At 35.7% G+C, this 9,862-nt stretch overlaps 1 protein-coding gene across 3 annotated transcripts; it reads left to right on the top strand.

The window, feature by feature from the left end:
- Positions 1-1,675: 1,675 nt before the first annotated feature.
- LOC145548832 (C-type mannose receptor 2-like) lies at positions 1,676-9,275 on the top strand. 3 transcript variants are annotated; one of them, XM_081599866.1, is made up of 5 exons: positions 1,676-1,775; positions 1,872-1,942; positions 2,112-2,507; positions 2,594-2,950; positions 7,905-9,275. In XM_081599866.1, the coding sequence occupies exons 2-5, from the start codon at positions 1,894-1,896 to the stop codon at positions 8,240-8,242; spliced, it is 1,140 nt and encodes a 379-aa protein (XP_081455992.1). In that variant the 5' UTR covers positions 1,676-1,775; positions 1,872-1,893; the 3' UTR covers positions 8,243-9,275. The 3 variants fall into 3 exon arrangements, with proteins under 3 accessions (XP_081455992.1, XP_081455991.1, XP_081455993.1); XM_081599865.1 differs by lacking the exon at positions 7,905-9,275 and adding an exon at positions 3,293-3,904; XM_081599867.1 differs by lacking the exons at positions 1,676-1,775; positions 1,872-1,942; positions 2,112-2,507; positions 2,594-2,950 and adding exons at positions 6,476-6,532; positions 6,705-7,100; positions 7,203-7,559 and having other exon boundaries at positions 7,905-9,269.
- The last annotated feature ends 587 nt before the right edge of the window (positions 9,276-9,862 follow it).

Here is a 9,862-nt window from a genome sequence, read left to right as displayed (position 1 = left end):
TTGCATGTCCTCCACCCCGCCCGCACCTTCTTTACATCCCCTTTTAGTTAGATTTCTTTCTAAATAAATGTGACTAATGAAGTTCATGCTATGTTAGGACAGGAGACAAAATGTTTCCATCCCTGAAATTATGATTCATAGAATCACATATCTAAGTCTAAACTGTTACAGAGAATAAACACAATAAGAACATGTTTAATCTGTGGTAGTGTTAATTAAAATGGCACATTTCTGATGTATTCAAATTAAATACGATCGGCACACTTAATGATATTAGCGATTAGGTAATGCATTCAGCGAGTACTTTTACTTTTAATACTTAAGTATTTTTAAAAGCCAGGACTTTTTTACTTTTACTTAAGTAAAATGTTAATGTGGTACTTTGACTTTTACTTAAGTACATTTTTGACTGTGTATTTGTACTTTTACTTAAGTAAATTTTTTGAGTACTTTCTCCACCACTGATGTTAACACAGATGTCTCTCAACTCGGTCCTGTACTGCAGCATCAAATGTCTAAAGGACTGTTATGTGCTTGGGCACAATATGATTTATGTTTATTTATTTATGTTTATGGAGACGTTAGGATCTTTTGTTAATACGATAGGGCTTGCGTAATGTTTTGTTTTGTATTAATTAGTTATGTTAATTAGGGGCGCTGTTGGCCCGCCTATATATAGGTGGGCTGATGGCATCGTGGGAGAGCTGCCTTCCCTCTCGCTTGTTTGTTTGTCTCAGACCCCGGAACGATGCCGACCGGTCTGGCGGCCGCTGGCCACAGCCGTTTAGGGTATTTTTGTTAGTTTTGTTCTTTTTTGGTTTTGGCCTGGTGTGACCGGTTGTCCTGTTTTCGATTCTTTTTTTTGAAGTAGATTCTTTTCTTTTTCTTAGTCCGGTATCCGCAGAGGCTTCGACGGCCCTGTATAGGGTTGGCCCTCTGCGGTACCGTTTTGTTTCTTTTGACTGGCTCACCAGGTCCACCTTTTCGTTGCTACTTTTGAGTTTCTTTTATTTTTATAGGACACGGGATTTGAGGGTTGTTTTTTTCTTAACCCTTGTCTTCTCCACAGGAGACAAAAGACCCAGGAGGAAGAAAGAAATTATAAATAAAATCCTGTTTAACCCTCATTTTCGTTTGTCTCGTGTCCCTAAATATGTTGAGTCTCTGGGGGACGTAACAAGGACAATAATAAGTTACTATTATTTTTTTATTATCATTTGTCTTTATTGTGATTGTACAGAAGCACATCAAGACATCTTTTCAGTACAGTCAATTTAAACCTGGATTTGATCACTAAGTCAATTTTATTGCACATGTGCCTACATGTGCAGTCGTATGTTGACAAACATTTTTATGTTACCAAATTCCCTAAGCAACAAAATGTACTAACATAATTCTCTACAGCAACTTGACTACTACTTGACTAGTCAAGTACTTTAGGTACGGCATCTACCTAAAAAATATCTACAGATAAAGAAATCCTGATCAGAGAACATTTGTAATGTGACACAACCTGACCTGATGCTGAAAAACGTTTGGAAAATGTTTACTGGGACCTAACCTGACGTATATCTACCTATGGCGTTACATTTGTTTTGGATTCCAGGATGTAAACATCAGCATATCAGATTCTTTTAAGGTTTGAATATTCAAATAGAGTCTCGGTGCTAAAACAAGAATCAACATCAGGCACTGAGCATTTCACTGAGGACGGTCTGCAACCAAACATCAAGCTGTTGGATCATTTTAAACCCATATAAGGGAGAAAACCAGATGTAAGTTTGTCTTTAAAAACATTGCGAGTAGATATTTTATTAGGAGGGATTTCTGGAAAATACCTGTTTTTTTATGTTGGCTTTTTTCCTCTCTAGTGTCTATCTCTGATCAAAATAGATGAACAAAGTAAATATGCAGTGGAATCTGTTTCTTCTTACTGCAATGGGTAAGATCTTATACATACATTTTATTATTTAGATTTTATCTAAAATCATTGTAATTCAATTTGACCTAATCAAATCAATGGATAACACAATAAACATTTTATTCTGCTTTAACATAAAGCTGATTTTGTAATGTGATTTAAAAAAAGTTTGTCTTTATTTTGTTTTTAGCTCAGAATTATCTGATGGACTGTCAGCTCTATGAGTTTCACTACGTTAGTGAGAATAAGGCCTGGACTGAAGCTCAGAAGTACTGCAGAGAGAAACACACTGACCTGGTCACAGTGACTAACATGACGGACATGAAGAGACTCATCAGTATCTCACTAAGAGGAATAAATGAAGCTTGGATTGGTCTGTATGATCAAACAAATGCAGAGAGATCATGGCACTGGTCTCTGCCTGGAGTGGAGTTCAATGAAAGTGAGACAAACTGGGCAGCAGGAGAACCAAATAATCTCCTACCTGGAGGCCAAAACTGTGGGATTATATGGAAAGATGCCCCTTATTTTCTTGAGTGGGGAGATTTATCCTGTAATGAACAGCATAATTTTCTCTGCTATAACGGTGAGAAAATTTGTCTTTACTTTGTTTAGATCCTCTCATTAATGTTTATTTTAAGACTTACATATGAAAGTTTTTTGTGCTCACAGAAAATAGTTCATCACAGAAATACCACCTGATTTATGAAGCAAAGAACTGGACAGAAGCTCAGAGCTACTGCAGAGAGAAACACACAGACCTGATCAGCGGAAAGAAGCCGCTACAGGATGGAGAAGTGAACAATGGGTTAAATTTAACGACTGCAAATTCAAAGTACATATTTATCGGTCTGTTTAGTGACACCTGGATGTGGTCAGATGGAAACAGTTTCTCCTTCAGACACTGGAATCTGAAGTTTGACAATCAGAGAATCAACAGTGGTCAATGTGCCATGACTGTGTTTGATGATGGAGGCAGATGGAAGAATAAGAACTGTGCTGAAAGAAAACCCTTCATCTGTTATGATGGTGAGATATCATTTTGTATTTGCATGTACATTACTGGACAAGGAAGGAAGAACGGATGGATTTACAACAGGGGTGTCAAACTCCAGTCCTCGATGGCCGGTGTCCTGCAACTTTTAGAAGTGCCTCTGCTGCACCACACCTGAATAGAATAATTAGGTCATTAGCATGGCTCTGGAGAACTGAGAAGGTAATTAAGCCATTTGATTTAGGTGTTTTGTACCTGTGGCACATCTAAAAACTGCAGGACAGCGGCCCGTCAGGACTGGAGTTTGACACCCCTGATTTACAATAATGACCAGAATAAAGCAAAAGATGATATGTCTTTCTTCCTTATTTCAACAGATAAAGTGATCCTGATCAAAGAGAAGATGAACTGGGAGGACGCCTTGTACTACTGCAGAGATCACCACCATGACCTGGTCACCATCACCAACATGGATGATCAGAGATGGATCCAGGAGAAAGTCAAGGAGGCATCGACTGGTTATGTCTGGATGGGTCTGCGTTACACCTGCACTCTGGATTTCTGGTTCTGGGTCAGTGATGAGGTGGTCAGATACAAGAACTGGGCCTCAGGTGAACCAATGGACGACTGTGACATGTCTGGAGCCATGGAGACGGGAGGAAAATACAAGTGGTTTAAAAGAAATGATGCAGACATGTTTAACTTCCTCTGTTCTACACATCCACCAGGAGAATAAGTGATGCGTTATACAGCACTTATTCTCATATTCTTGTAAATGAATGCTGATATATGTAGAAAAGGAAATGATTTCACATAGTAGGTTATGTTGTTTGGATTTTGTTGTGTTTTACGTCATATATACAGGGTTTCACCCAGAAAACGTTCTAAGCCTGGTGATCAGGGCGCAACGGCAGTCATTCATCCAGCCACCCGCCGTGTTTTTGAGTTAAAAAATCTTTAAAGTTGACAGGAAATTTGAAAATATCATTTGATAGTCATATTTATTTTTTTTGTGTTTAGACTAATGCCTAAACACCAACTAGAAATTATTTAAAAAAAGGCAATCATTAAAAAAAAACCCATTAAAAACCAACAATGCTAAGGCTGGTGGGGGCACAAGTAAAGCCTGGTTTCCCGCCAGGCTTATAATACACTGATGGAAACCCTGATGCATATGTATCATGTAGTTATGTTTTCTCAAAGCACATATAACTTGTTTTAAATTTAATCTAATAATATGCATGTTTATGTTTATATTCTCAATGTATCCAGATCTCTCACATGTTTAATTGATCACGATATTAAACTATTACATTACTGTGTGTATAAAAGCAAAGCAAAAAAAAAAAGACAATAAAGTACAACCAAAATATCTACTGATTTATTTATTCATTAGATCCTTAGATTTAAGATATATTTTTCTTTCACCCCTGCTCACAATTTGGATTTCAACTGGTGGACAGCAATTATAATTTAATATTGCTGCATAAATGAAGTTACCACAAGGCTAACAGCAATACTATAATATTAATAGTTGCTTTTGAGAAATAACAAATAAAAAAAATGTTAAACATTGGAGGGTTAAACTGTTTGATCTAAATTCTCAGTAGATGTAACGAAAGTGGTGGTTTAATTTCCATTATGCAACATATCTGCTGATGCAGTTTAAACACAAGGATCACTTTTGTTGAGGATATTCAGATGGATAAAACTGATAAAAGTTCCAGTAAATATCCTGGAAAAAATTTAGTTTTATAGCATTTTTATTAAATTTTTGCACACTTGAACATTTTCTATTTGGGAATTTGATCTCAGTATTTCACTATTCAAATGCTGCAGTAAAAAACAGGAACTCTGATGAGAGAAGGAAGCATTTTGTACAAAAGACTGTCTGTTTGCACAGCAACTTTCACCAGGAAGACAAACTTTTAGATAATGCGATTAGTTCTATTTATGAACAAACAAGAAACCTCTATGAAAAGCTGAGCGGCTTTTGTAAATGTCCAGTGGGCGAATCAGGAAATTCTGTTTTGAGAACAAAAAAGGAAAACGGCAACCGAACAAGAAATGCTTCAAAACAGGAAATAACACAAAATAGAAAAACAAGAAGCAATGAAGTTGTTTTTTTAACAGTCTTGTAATCTTAAATTTTGAAATTCTAGGTAATAAGTTACTTATGGAGAGTGAAATGGTGAATTAAAATCTTCTGGTTATCTCAGATCAAGCTGAGTGAGCAGCAGATCCAGGGGGAAACCCAGACATGACTGTGGGTTATGTGTGGGTTGAACTGGGTTCAACCAGTTCAACCAGAGCATTTTGACTGTTATGTTGAAGGGATGGATTCAAAGAACAGGGAGAATTTGTATTGCCTTTCTTATTCAAAAGAAATACTGCATTTGCAAAATTGTGTTTTTTCGACACCGTTTTAGGTATAACTTTTGATATCAGCAGAACATCAAAAGCTTTGCCTGCATTTGTAAGCTGGTGATGAGGCGGAGCGGCTCATCCACCTGGAGCTTAACTGTCTACAACTTCTTGGCTAAATAAATAAATATGCATTTAAACAACATTTTCACAGAAGCTTAAATAATTTTAGACACAGCAGGACATGTTCTCACGAGGTTTGAATATTCAAATGTTGTTCCCGAGCTCACAAAGGTCATCGTCAGGTCAGGATGTACAAGTGGTGCAATGGTTAGGAGAGACCTTTATTTTAATGTAATACCAGGAAGAGATGTACAATTATCACTCAGTTCTCACCATTTAATTAGCTGACATGTTTTCAGCTTTATTGTACAAACCTTATGGAGATTAATGTTTCATTACCATGTGCGTCATAAGTGAAGGCAGCAGGTAGTTACAGAAAGCCTAGATCTGTATGGCGGAAATTTAAAACAGGGAAAAACCTCAAGGAAATGTCCAACAATTTTAGAAAACAAGGAAAAGCTGTTAAAAGCTTATTGGTCAAAACTAATTATGGGTGGACCTTACTCATGTGTTTACTTCACACTCACAACAACTTTCACACCATGTGAAAAAGTGATAACATGTCACAAGCAGTTAGGATAGCAGCATTTAGGGAAATAACTTTTTGTCATCACAAACTTATAAAGGACATTGGCAGAAAATCAGTGGATCATCTGTTGCTTATTCTGTAAGGTAAGTGGATCTGCATAAATACTTTGATAAAAAAAAATAGATTATGAGCTTCCTAATAATATGCCTGTATAATATCTGTTTTCAACTGTAGACGTCTCTTTCTACAATTGTAGAATTGTAGAAAAGATTTAGATACAGTTTTATACATTTTAACAAAACTAACATTTTTGAAAATGTGCCAGGTATTAAATCATACTGGGGAAAAAAAAAACTGTGTTTTTGTAGGTTTTTCTTATCCTTTGAAATATTAGTATTAATACATTTCCCAAAATCCAGCAGGAGAAAAAAAAACTTTTAAGGCTACAACTTCTCTATTTGTAGTTTCTTTTGACCTTCAATTAGTTTCCAAAAATATCTTTAAAGTATTTTGTTTATTTTATATATTTATTTCAAACAGTGCAGAACTCATCCGTCTGACAGAGCAGACATGCAGTGGAATCTGTTGCTCATTTGGTTAGGTAAGTGGTTCAGCAAAGTAAAATGGTTAACATCGTTAGCAACAGTAATTCCAATACAAACAACCAGAACTTAAAATATTTTTGATGAAATTATTATAAAGATGGTAGTTTATTGTGTGTACTGTATTTTAAAACTTTTCATCAGCTCTAACACGTTTCTGAATGTGCTTAGGTCAGTGTTGCTTCATGGACTGTCAGCTCTATCAGTTCCACTACATTAATGAGGCAAAGACCTGGACTGAAGCTCAGCAGTACTGCAGAGAGAATCACACTGACCTGGTCACAGTGATTAGTATGACAGACGTGGAGAGACTCAATAGTAGATCACCAAGAATCATAAATGAAGCTTGGATTGGTCTGTATGATCAAACACATGGTAACAGAGCATGGCACTGGTCTCTGCCTGGAGTGGAGTTTAATAAAAGTGAGACAAACTGGGAAAAAGATGAACCAAATAATAAGGGACCCGGAGGCCAAAACTGTGGGATTATATGGAAAGAAGTCCCTTCTTTACTCAAGTGGGGAGATTTATCCTGTAATGAAAAGCAGAATTTTCTCTGCTATAGTGGTGAGAAAATAGTCCTTTGTTTTCGTCTACATCCTGTCATTAATGTTTATTTTAAGACTTACATATGAAAGTGTTTTGTGCTCTGATGTCTTTATTTCACAGAAAATAATTCATCACAGAAATACCACCTGATTTATGACTCAAAGAACTGGACAGAAGCTCAGAGTTACTGCAGAGAGAAACACACAGACCTGATCAGTGGAATGAAGCAGCTACAGGATGGAGAAGTGAACAATGGGTTAAATTTAATGACTGCAAATTCAAAGTACATATTTACTGGTCTGTTTAGTGACACCTGGATGTGGTCAGATGGAAACAGTTTCTCCTTCAGACACTGGAATCTACAGTTTGACAATCAGAGAATCAACAGTGGTCAATGTGCCGTGACTGTGTTTGATGATGGAGGCAGATGGAAGAATGAGAACTGTGATGAAAGAAAACCCTTCATCTGTTATGATGGTGAGATTTTAATTGGAAAATGTCTTAAATATAAACAAGATTAATTTATATGTTGCAGATATCTGAGGCTGAAGGTGTTCTATATGAGATTTTTGTGAATAAGGAAATAACTTCAACATCATCAAAAAGCTTGGAAAAAATAAAAGCATTTTTTTTACTATGATTTGGCAAATAGATTATACCTCTACATTAGCATACATTTGGAAATTTGCTGACACTGTGATTTTTGTGATGAAACATGGCACACTAAATTTATCTATGTGCTTAAATGTCTGTTCAAATCATCAACACATAAGCAATGTCTTGCTATTAAACTAGTTATTTCATGTTTGTGACATGAAACAGATCAAGTGATCCTGGTCAAAGAAAATATGAACTGGTCAAAAGCCTTAAACCACTGCAGAACTCACCACCATGACCTGGTCACCATCACCAACATGGATGATCAGAGATGGATCCAGGAGAAAGTCAAGAAGGCATCGACAGATTATGTCTGGATGGGTTTGCGCTTCAATTGTACTCTGAATTTCTGGATCTGGGTCTGTCCCGGGATGACCACCTTTAACATCTCAGATGGAGCGACGGATGACTGTAACATATCTGGCTGTATGGATGTCAGAGGACAACATAGATGGTTTGATAAAAATGCTTCAGAGGAGTTTAATTTTATCTGTAAGGTTTAAATCTCACTAAATGCTTTTACAAGATTTTTATTCACATACTTTGTGTTTCTTGTTTTTAAATTACTGACAGTAAAGTGTATTGTAGTTCTGGTAATAACCATATTTTTATATTATATTGACCCAAATGATCACATAGTTTGGTGGAAACTTTACACTTAAAGTACTCTAAACAATTTGCTGTGAAGGTTTACAGTGAAAATTATAATCCTGTTTTGGAGACTTTTAGTGAAAAGATGTACATGTGCATTTTTCTGTAACACTCTGTTCTATAATTTATCATAGCAGGAGTGGGATCAGTTTTCAATTTATGTCAGGAAATGGTAGAAGGTACGGCCATACATCTGTGAGTTTAACATTGGTAAAAAAGTCATTCTTGCAGAACTTCCTTTACACTCTGGCCAACCGAGATTATGTCATAAGTAATTTGTTGTTATTTTTATTATAGGTGTGGGCATTTCTAATTTGTTTTGTACAGAGTTTATGCTTTAATGTACTTCCTTTCAATTTTAGTTGATTTTTTTTTTTTTACATTTTCTGATGCTCATGTAAACATAGTCCCAAGTTCACTATGGAAAACAGAGTGGTGGAATAGAAATCAAGTAAGAATGAGCTGGAAATGGGTGTGGTGCTTTGCTGTTCATCAGCTATTGGAATAAATAGTATGATGGTAGTAAAGTTTTGAGAAAATATTTTAAACTCACCCTGAGTGACTGCACAGTTACAGATTTAATTTATGAATCAACAAATTTTCCAAATGTTATAATCATTTTCCACTGGCTATTGACTTAAATTGAGCTCTCATATCGTTCTATAAAGTTACTTGTAAGTTTTGTCTTATTTCAAGTATGCTGAAAATTTTGCACTAGAAACTAGACCAAAAATACTTTGTAAGATTTACTGTTTTTGCAGTGCAAAATAAACACAGGCAACCTCTATTTGTTGTGATTTTATCAGCAAAAAAACTCCAATGGGTAAAACATTTCTATAAGATGTTTGAAGTGAAAAGACTGAAATAAAATAATGAGTCACTAAATAAGAATGAAGAGGGAAAACTGACATCTTCTGGATGTTCAATACATTTTTTTTCTGTTTTTCTGAATCATTTCATCACTTCAGTTGTTCTTGTAACGCTATTCCACATAAAGCCACCAGAGGGCAGCGGTCAGATTAGTTTTTTAGTCAAGTGTATTTTTATGACACAAGAGAGGAAAATACATTTTAATATTGAAATGTTAACACAGATGTCTCTCAACTCGGTCCTGTACTGCAGCATCAAATGTCTAAAGGACAATAATAAGTTACTATTATTTTTTTATTATCATTTGTCTTTATTGTGATTGTACAGAAGCACATCAAGACATCTTTTCAGTAGTCAATTTACTACGTAAACCTGGATTTGATCACTAAGTCAATTTTATTGCACATGTGCCTACATGTGCAGTCGTATGTTGACAAACATTTTTATGTTACCAAATTCCCTAAGCAACAAAATGTACTAACATAATTCTCTACAGCAACTTGACTACTACTTGACTAGTCAAGTACTTTAGGTACGGCATCTACCTAAAAAATATCTACAGATAAAGAAAGCCTGATCAGAGAACATTTGTAATGTGACAC

Source organism: Poecilia reticulata, chromosome 18 (genome assembly GCF_904066995.2).
Source record: "Poecilia reticulata chromosome 18, P_reticulata-male-v2, whole genome shotgun sequence".
NCBI lineage: Eukaryota > Metazoa > Chordata > Actinopteri > Cyprinodontiformes > Poeciliidae > Poecilia > Poecilia reticulata.
The sequence above is the reverse complement of the archived record's forward strand: the minus strand, read 5'-3'. Positions and strand labels throughout refer to the sequence as shown.

Excerpts from the sequence above, each read along its gene's own strand:
- LOC145548832 (XM_081599865.1), top strand. The coding sequence starts at position 1,894 with ATGAACAAAGTAAATATGCAGTGGAATCTGTTTCTTCTTACTGCAATG. Across the intron at positions 2,508-2,593 it reads TAATTTTCTCTGCTATAACG|AAAATAGTTCATCACAGAAA; the intron begins GTGAGAAAATTT and ends TTGTGCTCACAG. Across the intron at positions 2,951-3,292 it reads ACCCTTCATCTGTTATGATG|ATAAAGTGATCCTGATCAAA; the intron begins GTGAGATATCAT and ends TTATTTCAACAG.